Source organism: Bos grunniens, chromosome X (genome assembly GCF_055505025.1).
Source record: "Bos grunniens cultivar Pamir isolate PY7600 chromosome X, Bosgru_T2T1.0, whole genome shotgun sequence".
Lineage (NCBI taxonomy): Eukaryota > Metazoa > Chordata > Mammalia > Artiodactyla > Bovidae > Bos > Bos grunniens.
In genome coordinates, this window is record NC_141194.1 from 65,134,653 (window position 1) to 65,152,519 (window position 17,867).

Consider the following 17,867-nt stretch of genomic DNA (forward strand, 5'->3'; position numbering starts at 1 on the left):
CCTGGCTGCTTGATCTTCAACAACTTGCTTATAATGCTCAGTGCTTCAGTTCCATCATATGTAAGATGGGGATGACAACAATTTCTATCTTACATGGTAATTATGAAGGCAGAATAAGATGGTTCATGCCAATAGAGATGCAGACATAGAGAGCAGACTCGTGGACACAGTGGGTGAAGGAGAGTGTAGGGCAAATTGAGAGAATAGCATTGAAACGTATTACATTACCATATGTAAAATAGATACCTAGTGGGAAGTTGCTGTAGAACACAGGGAGCTCAGTCTGGTACTCTGTGACAACCTAGAGGGGTGGGATAGAGGGGTGGGAAGGAGGTTCAAGTGGGAGGGGAAATATGTATAATTATGGCTGATTCACGTGGTTGTACAGCAGAAACCAATACAACATTGTAAAGCAATTGCTCTCCAATTAAAAAAAAGATGGTCCATGCCAAATGCCTGTATAACAATGTCTGGCATTTGGTAAGCACTCAAATATTGATTATTATTTGCTTTAACAGCTATTATGCCAAATATTCCTTAATTTGGGGGAAGTCTCCACCCCACTGTTATCTTTACCCACATACCACTATTGCATGAGAACTATTACTAGTTTGAGACAGGTCTTTGGCTTTTAGGCCTAGCCTTAAGAGAAATCAGACTTCTGCTAAATATAGGGTGACCATACCATCCAACGGAGAAGGCAATGGCACCCCATCCCAGTACTCTTGCCTGGAAAATCCCATGGATGGAGGAGCTTGGTGGGCTGCAGTCCATGGGGTCGCTAAGAGTCGGACACGACTGAGCGACTTCACTTTCACTTTTCACTTACATGCATTGGAGAAGGAAATGGCAACCCACTCCAGTGTTGTTGCCTGGAGAATCCCAGGGACGGGGGAGCCTGGTGGGCTGCTGTCTATGAGGTCGCACAGGGTTGGACACGACTGAAGCGACTTAGCAGCAGCAGCAGCATACCATCCAAACTGGGACACTTTTAATGACAGAGAGTGCTATTAATAATTATACCAGGACCACAGGCATAAATGGGGACTGTCCTGAGCAAACCAAGGCCTAAGGCCACTCAAGTTTGACAGGAAATGGATACTAAATATGGAAAAACACTGTATTTATCTCCATTGCATTAGTACAGGTACTAGGTATTTGGTAAGTATAAAAAGGATTTTTTAAGAGTAATAACTTTGACCCATCAGCTGCATAAAATTCTCAGAATGTAGTATTATCTAACTAACCAGGATGGGACTGCAGAGACAGTTCATCCTTGCTGGATAAACCCTCTCTTGTTATACAAAAGGCTAATGAGTAGCAGAAACAAGATTCTGCCAAATATTCATAACATTTAGGAGAGCGAACAGTTTTTAGGTATCTTCTAGTAGTGCAGGCTCATCACCTGCACACAAATGTAATGCTGAGCAAAAATTAGCCTTATTCATTCATCAGAACAGGTTCCCTGATGATATCAATAAGCTAGTTTAAATTTAGTGAGCGTAGTTTAAGTAGCTGTGCATGTGAATAATAAAACTGCATTTCTTTACATATATTACAATATTATATAATTTATAATATGATTTATGTATTAATATTATCCTATTTTGACCCAATTAATGAGCTTTGACTGTACTGCATACCTAGAGTATGTAAAATAGAGCCATGAAATAAACCCCAATCACAGAAACACATGAGGCTTTGCACATTGGCACTAGACATAATTTAATTGGAAATTCTAATTTTTTATTCTATTTTCAAAATGTAAGTGCTTTAAAAAAAAGTCTAATGTGTTTTTTAGTGTTGCATACTTAAAAATGAACAAAATATGAATCAAGTTTTCTAAACAGTTGCTTTAAAAGTGAAGTAGCTCTGTATGGGAGGCATAGTGATAGATAACCTCATAAACCCAGAGAAATATAGCCATCATGTCAGTTCAGGTAAATGTGTGTGAGAGCTAGTGGTGATGCTCAAATGTGCCACTTCAGATGTACTCCCCATGGCTGGGGTACACTTGCAGCCAGTGAAAAGATAAAGAGTTTCAGTTCAGTTGCTCAGTTGTGTCCGACTCTTTGCGACTCCATGGACTGCAGCACGCCAGGCCTCCTTGTCCATCACTAGCTCCTGGAGTTTACTCAAACTCATGTCCACTGAGTCGGTGATGCCATCCAACCATCTCATCCCTTCTCCCGCTTTCAATGTTTCCCAGCATCAGGGGCTTTTCAAATGAGTTAGTTCTTCCCATCAGGTGGCCAAAGTATTGGAGCTTCAGCTTCAACATCAGTCCTTCCAATGAATATTCAGGACTGATTTCCCTTAGGATGGACTGGTTGGATCTCCTTGCAGTCCAAGGGACTCTCAAGAGTCTTCTCCAACACCACAGTTCAAAAGCATCAATTCTTCGGTGCTCAACTTTCTTTATAGTCCAACTCTCACATCCATACATGCCCACTGGAAAAACCATACCCTTGACTAGACGGACCTTTGTTGGCAAAGTAATGTCTCTGCTTTTTAATATGCTGTCTAGGTTGGTCAGAACTTTCCTTCCAAGGAGTAAGCGTCTTTTAATTTCATGGTTGCAGTCACCATCTGCAGTGATTTTGGAGCCCCAAAAAATAAAGTCTGTCACTGTTTCCCCATGTATTTGCCATGAAGTGATGGGACATGATGCCACAATCTTAGTTTTCTGAATGTCGATCTTTAAGCCAACTTTTTCATTCTCCTCTTTCACTTTCATCAAGAGGCTCTTTAGTTCTTCTTCACTTTCTGCCATAAGGGTAGTGTCATCTGCATATCTGAGATTATTGATATTTCTCCCGGCAATCTTGATTCTAGCTTGTGCTTCTTCCAGCCCAGCATTTCTCATGATGTACTCTGCATATAAGTTAAACAAGCAGGGTGACAATATACAGCCTTGACATATTCCTTTTTAGAACCAGTCTGTGGCTTCCTGATCTGCATACAGATTTCTTAACAGGCAGGTCAGGTGGTCTGGTATTTCCATCTCATTCAGAATTTTCCACAGTTTGTGGTGATCCACACAGTTAAAGGCTTTGGCATAGTCAATAAAGCAGAAATAGATGTTTTTCTGGAACTCTCTTGCTTTTTTGATAATCCAACGGATGTTGGCAATTTGATCTCTGGTTCCTCTGCCTTTTCTATAACCAGCTTGAACATATGAAAGTTCACGGTTCACGTACTATTGAAGCCTGGCTTGGAGAATTTTGAGCATTACTTTACTAGCGTGTGAGATGAATGCAATTGTGTGGTAGTTTGAGCATTCTTTGGCATTGCCAAAAGTATAGTTTCAGAACAGGGTGTAAATTTTCTTTATATGTGACCAGAAAATCATGTAATCAGAAATATACTTACCATGTGTTTCCATTTCCTATAAGAGAAACACTGAAAATGTTGGACATCCTTTCTTTGTTTCCACTATCTGTTTTACTATCACCCTACTATGTTCATTTATTCACGTGTACTCATAATATTGTCACTGGTAATGTTACAATTATTTAGAGAGCCCACCATCCCCATTGTTGGAGAAAAACCTGAAAAAATATGATGGAAAATAGAGGATTGAAGTAGGAAGTTATCTGAATGCAAATAGGGAAATTAGTAGAGTCTTTACAGGAGAAGGAAAATGCTATGGACTGAATGTGTGCATCCCTTCAAAATTCCTATCTTGAAGCCTCAGTCCCCCCATGTGATGGTATTTGGAGGTGGGAGCCTTTGGGAGGTAATCAGGTAGAGTCTGCATGGCAGGCCTGTTGACCTTATGAAAAAAGGAAGAGACCAGAGCTTACTCTCTGTGTGCCCTGTGAAGATACAGCAAGAAGGCCCAGAAAGAGGGCACTCCCCAGACACTGAATCTGCTGGTACTTTGGTCTTGAACCTCTCAGCCCTCAGAACCATCAGAAGTAAATGTTTGTTGTTTAAGCCACCCTGTCTATGGTATTTTGTTATAGTAGCCTTGAACTAAAACAGAAAGTTAGGAGAAACATTCTTCAATGGCTACCTAAATGTGAGACCAAGGAAGAGGACTCAAGGAGTCCTCCATTATCTTTTGTGTGTCAGCCTGAGACCACAGTCACATACCTCTCCCACACACAGCACTCATATTTATATACTTACACAGTTTGTTGAACATGGATAAAGATATTAATAGATATACAGACACATCAAAACTACTTACATTCAGAAAAAGTTCCCATGTATGCTTAGACATACATACAAATGTAGGTGTTTTCAAGAGACAGATATACGCCCACAGATATCAAGATATACATAGATGCGAACAATAGAACCAGAAAGTAAAAATGCAAGTGAATGAGTTTAAAAGCATATAGGAGGTCAGGGAGTTGGAGGGGGTGGATGCTGTAGGAAGTGAGTATGTGAGTGAGACAAAGACCAGGTGAGCACAGAGAACGAGTACTCAGTAAAGCAGCTATAGATTGGACTTCTGGATCCCTGTTCATCAAAGATAGAGGCTTCAATTATTCTCTGTGTTGTGTGCTAGCTCACTCTTCAAAGGCATGGATTAGTGTACAAGGCTTTCTTCAAGACACTAACCCATCTGATTCCTTCTGCATTCCCTAGGTGTAAGACTCTACCCAGACATCTTCTCTTCTTCCACTCTCCTTTCTGAAATTGGGCTCCCGGCTCCATTTCTCTGGGTTATTCTGCATTTTCTGCTACACATACATCTTTGAGTACCAGCAATCTTGGTTAAATGTGATTTTAAGTGTTAATACTGAAATTCTTAAATATACACAGTAAACTTGCAATTTCTCTATATTTCAGCAAAAGGAGAATAAGAATTATGTATATATAGATACAGAGAAGGCAAAAGCAGAGGCTAAGTCTGCATAGAAAGGAATTCATCATTCAGCATGAGGCAGCATGTGAGTGAAGAAGAAAATTATGATCTGGTACTCTTTTCCCAAGAAAAGGCACTTAGAATAGATAATTTCCAACTTATAGGAGCATAAAATCCAACAACTGAGGGTTTATTCACTTGAAATAATGTCCCAATGCACCCACCACTCATTTACACAATGAAACCACACATAAGAAAAATCAAACTTCAGGAATAAGTTATTATTAACATCTGCTCCCCAAACAGGAGTTAGAAAACTAAGTTTGTAACAGATCTAGAGAATAAAAACACACACTTTTATGAACCATGAAAGAATGAAGGCTCACAATGAAGAGCCTGGGTGAGCAGATGCCTCCAAGCAAGGGTTCACATCTTCTAAAGCAGTTATTTTATCAGAAAAATTTGCTCTTCTTGGGAGGGATGGGTTGGCAAGGGACAGGGTGGGAGTGGTCAGGTCATCATATTTCAGTTCCATGCATAATCAACGAGGCAGGAACCAGCTGTCAAAAGGCTCCCAGCAGCCAGGCCTAGAGGCCTCACTGCATGGCACAGATGCTGTGGGGCAGGAACTCCTGCACATAGGTGGCCGCTGCTTTGGAGAGGTAGGTCATGGTGCCAAACCTGCCACTGGGTGCACTGTCATACAGAAGAGTACAGATGCCAGACGCAGGATCCTTTGCCAACATGATATCATCTGCACCGAGGGTTTTCTGTTTGGTGTTTAAGGATGGGAAAACACAGGGGAAAGGAAAAATTACTAATCCTACTAACTAAAGTCCTGATTAGAATAACTCAGAACCTCTTCCCCATCACCAACTAGTTGGATCTTAGGCTGTTTAGACAGCAAGGGATCAGGGTTATACTCAAAATGGTGGCTATGAATTTTTATACATTCATTTTTCACTAGATCCCCAATCATATGAATAATTTTAAAAGCACTAATTGTTTAGAATTTTTGAAAGTTCAATATAATAGGTAATTAGAGTTTTGTTCGTTAAGAGTCAAAAGTTAAAACTTACAAATCACCCTAGATGAACTTCGGTCTGCATCCTTCTAGTACTACTGACTCAGCATGTGTTCTTATTATTCTTGTTTGGCTGTGCTGTGTGGGATCTTAGTTCCCCAAGCAGGGATTGAACTAGTGCCCCCTGCATTGGGAGCATGGAGTCTTAAGCCCTGGACCATTAGGGAAGCCACTCAGTATGTATCATTTTATCTTGTATTTGACCATTATTTCTTTTCTTTCTAAGTCGATTTAATTCAAATGGATCACAAGCTCTCCAAGCTAGAGTCAATGTCTAAAAAGGATCACATTTTCTGATACAATAAAGAGCAGTCAGAGCATTTAAAATTAGGACTGTCTTGTGAAATCTTTGAAAAGTCCTAGAGAAGCTTTTAATTTCCTTTGCATCCCCATCCCCAGGCCTAAAAGAATGAAACACTGATTACATGTTTTGGAAACTGTTCTATTGACAAGAGCACATGCCCTTCACTTTATGTGTTCCTACTTTTAATCTAGGAGACATCTGGAAAGCTTTTAGTAGTCTGCATTTTTTAAATGTGGTTGATTTTCTGAAGTAAGATTTAATAAGAAAAATATAGAATTAAATATTTTACTTTAATATTTTCTTATAGGTAAGAAAGAAAAGCAAAAACAAAACAAACCTAAATCAAATCTTCTCTTTTCCTTAATAGTCCAGAAAGGATATACTACCCAATAGTTTCTTATTAAGTCCTTATCACTACAAAAAGTAGTGTGATAAAAGTAGTATGAAATATGACAAAAAGCATAAAAGCCTCCTGAGTTCCAGGCAACTTTACCATCTAACACAACCACAAAACATGGTAAAAGACAGAGGTCATCCCACAGCCTAGTTCTCAAACAGATAGAGGTCAGAGCCACTACAAAGGAGGCCTAGAAAACAGCTATGAGGAAGATGGCACAAGAAAGTGACCTTGGCTTCTTGAAGAGTTAATATCAGACACTTCCCTTTGAGAAAACAACAGGTTTGCCTACCTGTTCTTGAAGAAACAAGTCATTGGCAATATGCACTATTTTCTCCACAGCAATGATGCTTCCAATACTATGAATTTCAATGTCTGCCATCATGGTGAGGACAAGGATGGCTTCAACCAGAAGCTGACGGTACTCTGGCTGAGGTACACGATTCAGGACAGACTCCACATGAACAGAGAATTTAATCTCGCCTGGAGTCATCTGTGATAGAAGGGGAAAAAAAAATCAGTTCTTAAGAGCCCATTGTGCTGAGAGGCATCAATTACCTATTCTGAAACGCAGAAGAAATACTGTAGCCAAGAGCACTGTTTCAGTCTCCTTTAAAGTAACTGAGTGAGTAAATAGGTTCAATCTTTCTGGAAGGCAATCTGGTGAGTATAACAAGCATCATAAAAGTGTCAGTGCCTTCTAACCCATAATTCTCCTTCTGGAAGTTCATCCTAAGGAAATAATTCAAGAGAGGATAAAAGCCCTATATGCAAGAGTGTTTTACAGCAGCCTTAGTCACAAGTATAAAGCTAGAAGTAATCTAAACATGGGAATGGTTGTGTAAATAATGGCATATCATGGTATGCCATTATGAGTTTCTGTAGAATCATTAAAAGAATAAATAAGATGACTGTGGATAAAGGAAAAATCTAAGTAGAATCTAAAACTGTACATACATGACAGTTTGAGAATTAGGTAAAATATTTATATACTATTAGATTAAAAAAGGCATGGAGAAATATAAAGTTATTTTAGGGTGAAATGGATTAACAAATAATTTTTGGTAAAACTGTATTAAGCATACACTTTAGGATGGCAATGTAGATTCAGAGTCTAAAGGACTCAAGCTCTGCCTTTGCCACCTGGGAAGCCGCAATTCTATGACCTTGGAGAATTTACTTTTCTAAATTGATATGCTTGTCTGTGAACTAGGAACTACAATCCCTTTCTTAGCTATCTCACATAGTTGTGCTGAAGATCAAATTAAAGACTGTATAAAGGTGTTTTGAAGACTCATAAAAGGTACATTCAGGTATGTATTATTATTAATTTGTTAACATTTTAATCTTGCTTAAAGGCAGAGAGAAGATCAAGAAAGGACACAGTGTTCTTTACTAGAGAAAAAGCCTCTAGGCAGGAGTGGAGCCCTGAAGCACAGCATTAGCTTTCTGTACCCTGCCCTCCAGTCATGATCTACAATTCCAGAGTGGGAATTGTAGCAGAAAATCTGGTCATACTAATTCGAGCTCCTTTGTTGATTTTCTTTAAAAGCTATTTCTTCATAATTTTAGTCTGATTGGGCAAAAAGCAAAATATGAAAGCACCTTCTAATCTATGTCTGTGGTTTATGGCAATGTTTTCCAACCAGAATTATATATCAGCATTATTCTAAGGATTGTTTAAAGTACAGGTGCTCATGTTCCATCCTTGGAGAGCTGGAGATAGGAGTTTGGGTTACTGTGATATATAGTTAGAGCTAAGGACCACTGGTTTATAATCACTGGTTTATAGTTTACAAGCATCTTATTAGAGAAAGGTAGGGATGAGCAGGATGGGGGCATGAGAAGTCATTCATTCATTCTTAGATTCATTCTCATCTGCCATTTCCAACCCTGGCAATATTCACATAAATCAGTCTAACTTAATCAACCATTAAAAGAAGCTGGCTTTATATAATTAATGTAATACATAATTATTCTCTAATATTCCCATTCTATTAAAAAAAAAAACATTTTCTCCTTTCTTCCAATGCATTTTATGTTCAGTTGATTTATGAAAGCACAGATTTGTTATTTTGAAAAGTGATCACTGAAATACTTTAGCCAGACAAGCTATCAATCACATAAATGTGAAAGACAGAATCTTACCTCTCTAGTAGTTGAAGAAGGAAGAACAAAACCTTCCACAGAAAGTCCGTGACACTGCAAAACAGCAAAAACCTGTCACCAAGGATATGCTGATAACTAAAAGACCGTAAGGAGACACTTAGATGCTGAGTAATCACAGGCCAGTGAAAGGCCCTGCAGCCCACGTGTCCTTGCCAAGGGGTTGCGATTGAATGTGTGGCAAGAAGCAGGGTTGGACTTAAGGGTACTCAAGGTTCATCCTCTACTTAGGGGAGTAAAAGGCTCAGGAGGATCTACCTATTGGATAGCCTAGTCCTAAAGATTCAGAGACTATCTAGGAGGATACCATGGTAGGTTCCAGAGCCATCATAACTAGACTTCAGAAAGATTTTTTAGGCTAAAGAGAAAAACTAAATATATGCATGTACTGAATATGCATAATTACTACATTTTCTAGTTAAGCATCCCCCATCAGCACTCCTGATCCCCTCACCCTGCTCTACTTTCTCTACAGTACCTGTCATCATTTAACATTCTGTATAATTTATGTATTTTATTTATTGTTTGTCTCTCTCTAGTAGACTATAAGTTCTACACAGGACAGAGACTGTTGTCTGTTTTGTTTTCTGTTGTATACCTGTGAGCACCTAGGACATTGCTTAGTGCACAGTAGATGCTCAAGAAATGCTATATGAATGAATTATGGTCTATATCCCTCTCACCATCAATTCAGTTATTAAAAAGCAATGGGAATTAATGACTTGCCATTTTATATTTTAAAGAAATCTAAAACATCATATTTTAAACCACAGATAAATATTCCAATCCAACAGGTTTATCAACTCTACCAGACACTCCCATCCCATGTTTCATATGCCAAATAACAATCCTTATACAGAGAATTACCAGCCTTGAAACATATGTGCAGAGTGATTATGTTACATTCATACTCTGAAAGGAATGGAATGAAAAATACAGAGGGCATTTGTTTTCCCTCTTTATATCAGGAGTTTAAGTTCGTGTTTTGATTCTGCCACAAAATACCCAATTTTCCCAGTTAGATTTGAATGTTCCTTCCCTTGTATTCTCACAGCCTTCTGGGTTTGTACTTCTATCATAACACAAGTGGACTTTCACTATAGCTGCTATGCAAAAAGATGGTATCTGAGTAGAAGAGCACCTAGTACCTGTACTCTGTGAAACTGAATTGCCACAAGCCAGGTATAAATGCAAAGATAAAGCACATATCTGTTAACACTGTGCTACAGTTGTTTTATGGAAGGAAAACAGCTGATAGGTACTTTTTGAAAGGAGGATTACCAGAGCTGATAGCTTAAGGAATCTATTTTCACTTTTCCAAAGGATCACCTGATTCTGTCCCTGGAAGAACATCAGTGTGCAAAAGGGAGAAACATCCTGGTTGAAGTGTTCTTCAGGTCATTACCAAGGGCAATGAAGCAAAAAATAGCACCTATGAGACTATGAATGAGACCCATGAATGAGAACTATAGTCTTCTTGGTCTTACAAATCTGTCACAATCATAATGGTGTGATGTCTCCTGGAATGTCTTTGGCAAACTAGGCCTTTGACAGAAAAACAAAAACTGGTCACATCAGTAGAGTCTTTGGACTATTGGCATCACTATGACTGCATTTATTTAGTAGTTTTCATCCAAGAAAGAATATAGGTAAGAGTTTCTCATAAAACTTCCCATATGCCACAGTTGTTTTACTACAGTAACATTTGGTTATTAACAGCACATTGTTACAATAACATTTCTACTCTGCAATAGCTACAAAGAAAGTGTCTTTATCACTGCATTCATTTGATTGGCAGTAAGTGTATCACAATGTTTCACAATGTCCAACTATGGCCAAAAAGATGAGCAGTGATGTTTCTGAAATGTCTTTATAAACACCACAATGGCAACAGTAATGGAGAGAGACTAAATTATCAATAATATCAAAATAACAAATCAACTATTTCATTTTAATGTTTTCTTCTAGGTTTTATCCATAAGAGCATATGCCTTTTATATAACTGAAATGATATCACAGTCATGTCATATCTCAGACAAGAAGACTGATAATTTCATGAGGGGGGTAAAATAAAGAGACACCTATGGTGTATTATGCTTACCTTCTGTAAAACTTTCCATACTTTTTGATAAAATCCAATTGGGACTCTGTTCAATGCGCCATCCAGCCTTCTTCGGCGTTGCCATTGACCTTGACGACTATCTTTAGATGTATGTTGACCAAATGCTCTAGAGAAGGACGCACCACTTGGACTCATAGAGGTTCCAGGTGGCTTGGGAGAAAAGCAGAGAAAAGAACATAAATCAAAAGTCACCTCTGTTTTTATGACTAATGTATAATAGCACAATGAATAACAAACACACTCAGCAGAATTATAAACCACAAATTTAAGTGTAACAGCCAAGACACAGAGGTTATAGTGAAGCTGGCAGACTTATGAGTAGCTAGCAGCACTGTTGGAGAAGGAAATGGCGACCCACTCCAGTGCTCTTGCCTGGAGAATCCCAGGGACTGGGGAGCCTGGTGGGCTGCCGTCTATGGGGTCACGCAGAGTCGGACACAACTGAAGTGACTTAGCGGTTAGCAGCAGCAATGTAAACAGATACAATCCTTTTAGAAACCATCTAGTGATACATAAGAAGAGCCATAAAAATACTGATGACATGGGAGGTTCTTCACTCTCTTTCCAAGGTTATTTCTGTTCAACTTTTAACTGGTCTATGGCTTAGTTTGTTGCTCTCATAGGCTATAACACAAGCTTCAATTTAAAAGAATTGAAATAAGACACAGAGTATGGTATCTTACTACAATGAAATTAAATTAGAAATCAGTAGCAAAAGGAAATTTGGAAAATTTACAAATATGTGGAAATTAGACAACATATCCCTAAATAACCAGTGGGGTAAGAAAGAAAATGCAAGGAAAATTAGAAAACACTTTAAGATGAATGAAATTGAAAACAACATACCAAAACTTATGGGATGCAACTAAAGAGAACTTTATTTTATAAATGTTTGTACTAAAAAAGAAGAAATATCTCAAATTAATAACTAAATCTTCTACCTTAAGACAATGTAAAAAAGAAGAAATGAAGAGCAAACTAAAATGAAAGCAAGAAGAAGAAAAAAATAAGATTATAACAGAAAGAAAAATAAAATAGAAAACAAAAATAACTGAGGAAAAGCCAATGAAACCAAAGTTTGTTTCTTTGAAAATCAACATCAACAAAATTGAAAAAGATTTATCTAGACATACCAAAAAAGGGAAATGTATTAAAATTAGGATAGAAAGCGAGGACTCACTTCCAGCCTTAAAGAAAGGATTATAAGGATATACCATTGGTAGCCATGGTGCCAAGATGGCAGTGTAGAAGGATGTGCACTCATCTCCTGTGAGAACTCCAAACTTGCAACTAACCACTGAACAACCATCAACAGGAGAATGGTGGATCCCACCAAAAAAAAAAAAAGATCCCCATGTTCAAGGGCAAAGGAGAAACCCCAACAAAACAGTAGGAGGAGTGAAATCGCATTTAGACTCAAACCTCATACTGGCCAGAGATGCTCGGAGGGCTCAAACCAAACCTTGTGCACACCAGGACCCAGGTACCCCACAGAGACTGAGCCAGACCTGCCTTTGAGTGTTTAGGTGTCTCCTGCAGAGGCACAGACTATCAGTGGCCTGCTGCAGGGACAGGGGCTCTGGCTGCAGAAGACCTGGGGGGCACAGGGTGTGAACCCCACACAGAGCCACCAAGCAGACAACCCACAAACTGGAGAACAATTATACCAAAGAAGGTCTCGCACTGTTGCAAAATTCTAGGGCCCACAGCAGATTTCCCAACCTGGGGATCCAGCAAAGGGACTGAGAACCCACAGGGAATTTGACTTTGAAGGCCAGTGGTATTTCATTATAGAACTTCCACAGGACTGGGGGAAAACGCCCTAGGAGGGCACACACAAAACCTTGTGTGCACCACGACCCAGGAGAAAGGAGCAGTGACTCCACAAGAAACTGAGCCAGACTTGCTGTGAGTATCCAGGAGTCTCCAGAGGAGGCATGGGTCGACAGTGGCTGCCGTGGGCTCAGGGGCACTGAATACAACCGTCTTGGCATAAGCCCCTTTGAAGGAGTTCACCATTATTGCCATTACCCTTACTATAGGTATGCCAAACTACAGGGAGGGAACACAGCCCCACCCATCAACAGAAAATTGGATTAAGATTTACTGAGCATGGCCCCACCCATCAGAGTAAGACCCGGATTCTTCCCATCAGGAAGCTTCCACAAGCCTCTTATCCTTATCTATCAGAGGGCATACAGAATGGAAACCACAATTACAGAAAGCTAACCAAACTGATCACTTGCATCACAGCCTTGTCTAACTCAGTGAACTATGAGCCGTGCCATGTAGGGCCACCCAAGATGGACAGGTCATGGTGGAGAGTTCTGACAAAACATGGTCCCCTGGAGAAAGAAATGGCAAACCACTTCAGTATTCTTGCCTTGAGAACCCCTTGAGCAGTATGAAAAGGCAAAAAGATATGACACTGAAAGATGAACTCCCCAGGTCAGTAGGTGCCCAATATGCTTCTGGAGAAGAATGGAGAAATAGCTCCAGAAAGAATGAAGAGGCTGAGCTAAAGCAAAAACAACCAGTTGTGGATGTGACTGGTGATGAAAACAAAGTCTGACGCTGTAAAGAACAATATTGCATAGGAACCTGGAATGTTAGGTCCATGAATCAAGGTAAATTGGAAGTGGTCAAACAGGGGATGGCAAGAGTGAATATCAACATTTTAGGAATCAGTGAACTAAAATGGATGGGAATGGGCGAATTTCATTCAGATGACCATTATATCTACTACTGTAGGCAAGAATTCCATAGAAGAAATGGAGTAGCCCTCACAGTAAACAAAAGAGTCCGAAATACAGTATTTGGGTACAATCTCAAAAATGACAGAATGATCTCTGTTTCCAAGGCAAACTATTCAACATCACAGTAACCAAGTCTATGCCCCATCCACTAATGCCAAAAAGGCTGAAGTGGAACTGTTCTATGAAGACCTACAATAACTTCTAGAGCTAACACCAAAAAAAGATGTTCTTTTCATCATAGGAGACGAGTTCAAAAGTATGAAGTCAAGAGATACCTGGAGTAACAGGCAAATTTGGCCTTGGAGTAAAAATGAAGCGGGGAATGGCTAACAGAGTTTTCCCAAGAAAATGCACTGTCATTTCAAACACCCACTTACAACAACACAAGAGACAACTCTACGCATGGACATCACCAGATGGTCAATACTAAAATCAGATTGATTATATTCTTTGCAGTTTGAGATGGAGAAACTCTATACAGTCAGCAAAAACAAGACTGGGAGCTGACTGTGGCTCAGATCATGAACGCCATATTGCAAAATTCAGACTTAAATTGAAGAAAGTAGGGAAAACCACTAGGCTATTCAGCTATGACCTAAACCAAATCCCTTATGATTATACAGTAGAAGATACAAATAGATTCAAGGGATTAGATCTGATAGACAAAGTGCCTGAAGAATTATGGACAGAGGTTTGTAACACTGTACAGGAGGCGGTGATCAAAACTTTCTCCCAAAAGAAGAAATGCAAAAGGGCAAAACGGTTGTCTGAGGAGGCCTAACAAATAGCTGAGAAAACAAGAAAAGTGAAAGGAGAAAAGGAAAGGAAAGATATACCTATCTGAATGCAGAGTTGCAAAGAACAAGGAGAGACAAGAAAGCCTTCCTAAGTGATCAATGCAAAGAAATAGAGGAAAACTAGAGATCTCTACAAGAAAATTAGAGAGAAAGGGTCCCAAGATAGCAGAGGAATAGGATGGGGAGACCACTTTCTCCCCCACAAATTCATCAAAAGATCATTTGAACATTGAGCAACTTCCACAAAACAACTTCTGAATGCTGGGGGAGTACACCAGGAACCCACCAAGGCAGCCTAATCTCTTCAAAAGAAGGCTCAGTTAAGTTCAGTTGCTCAGTCACTGTGAACCCATGGACTCCAGCATGTCAGGCTTCCCTGTCCATCACCAACTCCTGGAGCTTGCTCAAACTCATGTCCAAGGAGTCAGTGATGCCATCCTCATCTCATCCTCTGTCATCCCCTTCTCCTCCTGCCTTCAATCTTTCCCAGCATCAGGATTTTTTCCAGTGAGTCAGTTCTTCAAATCAGGTGGCCAAAGGATTGGAGTTTCAGCTTCAGAACCCGTCGTTCCAATGAAAATTCAGGACTGATTTTCTTTAGGATTGACTGGTTTGATCTCCTTGCAATCCAAGGGACTCTCAAGAGTCTTCCCCAACACCAGTTCAAAAGCATCACTTCCTCCGCACTCAGCTGTCTTAATAGTCCAACTCTCACATCCATACATGACTACTGGAAAAATCATAGATTTGACTAGACAGATCCCTGTTGGCAAAGTAATGTCTCTGCTTTTTAATATGCTGCCTAAGTTGGTCACAGCTTTTCTTCCAAGGAGCAAGTGTCTTTTAATTTCATGGTTGCAGTCACCATCTGCAGTGATTTTGGAGCCCCCAAAAATAAAGTCTCTCACTTTTTCCATTGTTTCCCCATCTATTTGCCATGAAGTGATGGGACCAGATGCCATGATCTTAGTTTTTTGAATGTTGAGTTTTAAGCCAACTTTTTCACTCTCCTCTTTCACTTTCATCAGAGGCTCTTTAGTTCTTCACTTTTTGCCATAAGGGTGGTGTCATTTGCATATCTGAGGTTATTAATATTTCTCCCAGCAATCTTGATTCCAGCTTGTGCTTCATCCAGCCCAGCATTTCACATGGTGTACTCTGCACATGAGTTAAATAAGCAGTATGATAATATACAGCCTTAACATACTCCTTTTCCTATTTGGAACCAGTCTGTTGTTCCATGTCCAGTTCTAACTGTTGCTTCTCGAGCTGCATACAGATTTCTCAGGAGGCAGGTAATCTGGTCTGGTATTCCCATCTCTTAAAGAATTTCCCACAGTTTGTTGTGATCCACACAAAGGCTTTAGTGTAGTCAATGAAGCAGAAGCAGATGTTTTTCTGGAATTATCTTGCTTTTTCTATGATCCAAAGGATGTTGGCAATTTGATCTCTGGTTCTTCTGCCTTTTCTAAATCCAGCTTGAACATCTGGAAGTTCACAGTTCATGAACTGTTGAATCCTGGCTTGGAGAATTTTGAGCATTACTTTGCTAGTGTGTGAGATGAGAGCAATTGTGTAGTAGTTTGAACATTCTTTGGCATTGACTTTCTTTGGGATTGGAATAAAAACTGACCTTTTCTAGTCCTGTGGCCACTGCTGAGTTTTCCAAATCTGCTGGCATATTGAGTGCAGCAGTTTCACAGCATCATCTTTTAGGATCTGAAATAGCTCAAATGGAATTCCATCACCTCTACTAGCTTTGTTTGTAGTGATGCGTCCTAAGGCCCACCTGACTTTGCATTTCAGGATGTTTGGCTCTAGGTGAGTGATTACAGCATCATAGTTATCTGAGTCATGAAGATCGTTTTTTGTATAGTTCTTCTGTGTATTATTGCCACCTCTTAATATCTTCTGCTTCTGTTAAGTTCATATCATTTCTGTCCTTTATTGTGCCCATCTTTGCATGAAATGTTCCCTTGGTATCTCTAATTTTCTTGAAGAAGAGATCTAGTCTTTCCCATTCTATTGTTTTCCTCTATTTCTTTGCATTGATCACTTAGGAAGGCTTTCTTATCTCTCCTTGCTAGTCTTTGGAACTCTGCATTCAAATGGGTATATCTTTCCTTTTATCCTTTGCCTTTAGCTTCTCTTGTTTTCTCAGCTATTTGTAAGGCCTCCTCAGACAACTATTTTGCCTTTTTGCATTTCTTTTTCTTGGGGATGGTCAAAAGGAGGTAGGACAAAATATTAAAAACAAATACAGAGACAAAGGATTTAGGATCAGAGATCCATCCTGGGGAAGGAGTGTTGAAAGAGGATAAGTTTCCACACAATAGGAAACCCTCTTACCGTTGTGACAGTGGGGACCTTTGGAATCTCAGAGATCAACATAAAAAAAAAAAAAAAAAAAAAAACCCAACACACACACACACACACACAGAATATGTGCCTAACTGCAACTACTTGCAGAGAAGTGGCTCAGACACTCGTATCCGCCAGCAGCAAGTGGGAGCTGGGTAGGTAGGCATGGGCTGTATCATTGGTCCTTAGGATAAGGACTGGGCTTGAATGCCTGAGGACAATCTGAATGGGCTAATGTGAGATAGTAACCCAAACCGTTGGATCACCAGAGAGACAAACATAGAAAAAAAAGGACCCTTCCTGTGAAAGGCTCTTATTTCCCATGGTCACCCCCGGCATGCTCAACAAAGGAGAGACCTTTGTTGAGAACAAAGGATTGTGCCCTAGCAAATACCAAAGGAGGGCAAGTCGGATGCTATTTAGGGCCCTCCCTCCCCAGAGGCAGAGAGGCAGTGGGACAGCCAGAGTTGTAAGGCAAGGGGCTGCTATAATCTTGGCCCCAGAGACTGTATCTTTCACCAAACTGTGAGCAGGTTGCCAGTTGCTAACCATGTCTTCCTGGGATCCTGGTTGGTTCACATCCACCAGGAGTGTCACAGAGAAGCTGAGATCAGCTTCCCAGAGGAGACACACGGCATGCCTGAGATTGTACTCTTTGACACACCCAGGAAACTGAGTGGCCAGGACCAGGGAGGTGCAAAAGATGCACAACCCACCTGGGACAGTGCACTTACCAAGCACCCAGTCAGTCACCTGAGCAGCTTGGACCTGGGAAGGGCACAAAATGCACAGCCTATCTGTGTCCGTGCCATGCGGAGCACCCAAGAACCTGAGTGGCTTAAATGTGGGAAGTGCAAGAAATGCAAGATTCACTTGGGATAGTGCTCTTGCAGAGCACCCTGGAGCCTAAGCAGTGTGGAAGTACATGCCGCCTTGGGCTGTGACAAACCCAGTGTGGTCCATCCACTGCACACACCCCAGACACATGCCAGCAGTATTTGTTTGAAGTGTCTGTCTCTCCCCACAGCACAGTGGACAAGTGAGCCTAAATAAGTGGCCAC

General features: G+C 40.2%; 1 protein-coding gene across 6 annotated transcripts in view; it reads right to left on the bottom strand.

The window, feature by feature from the left end:
• Positions 1-4,980: 4,980 nt before the first annotated feature.
• The window catches only part of PHKA1 (phosphorylase kinase regulatory subunit alpha 1), a 172,316-nt gene continuing 159,429 nt past the window's right edge, over positions 4,981-17,867 (bottom strand). For all 6 annotated transcript variants that reach the window (XM_086388926.1, XM_086388925.1, XM_086388924.1 and 3 more), the window contains 4 exons: positions 10,872-11,042; positions 8,753-8,806; positions 6,897-7,097; positions 4,981-5,589 (listed from right to left, as the gene is read on the bottom strand). In XM_086388926.1, the coding sequence (XP_086245052.1) occupies positions 5,416-5,589; positions 6,897-7,097; positions 8,753-8,806; positions 10,872-11,042 (600 nt within the window). In that variant the 3' untranslated portion in view covers positions 4,981-5,415. The remainder of the gene's footprint in view (positions 5,590-6,896; positions 7,098-8,752; positions 8,807-10,871; positions 11,043-17,867) is intronic.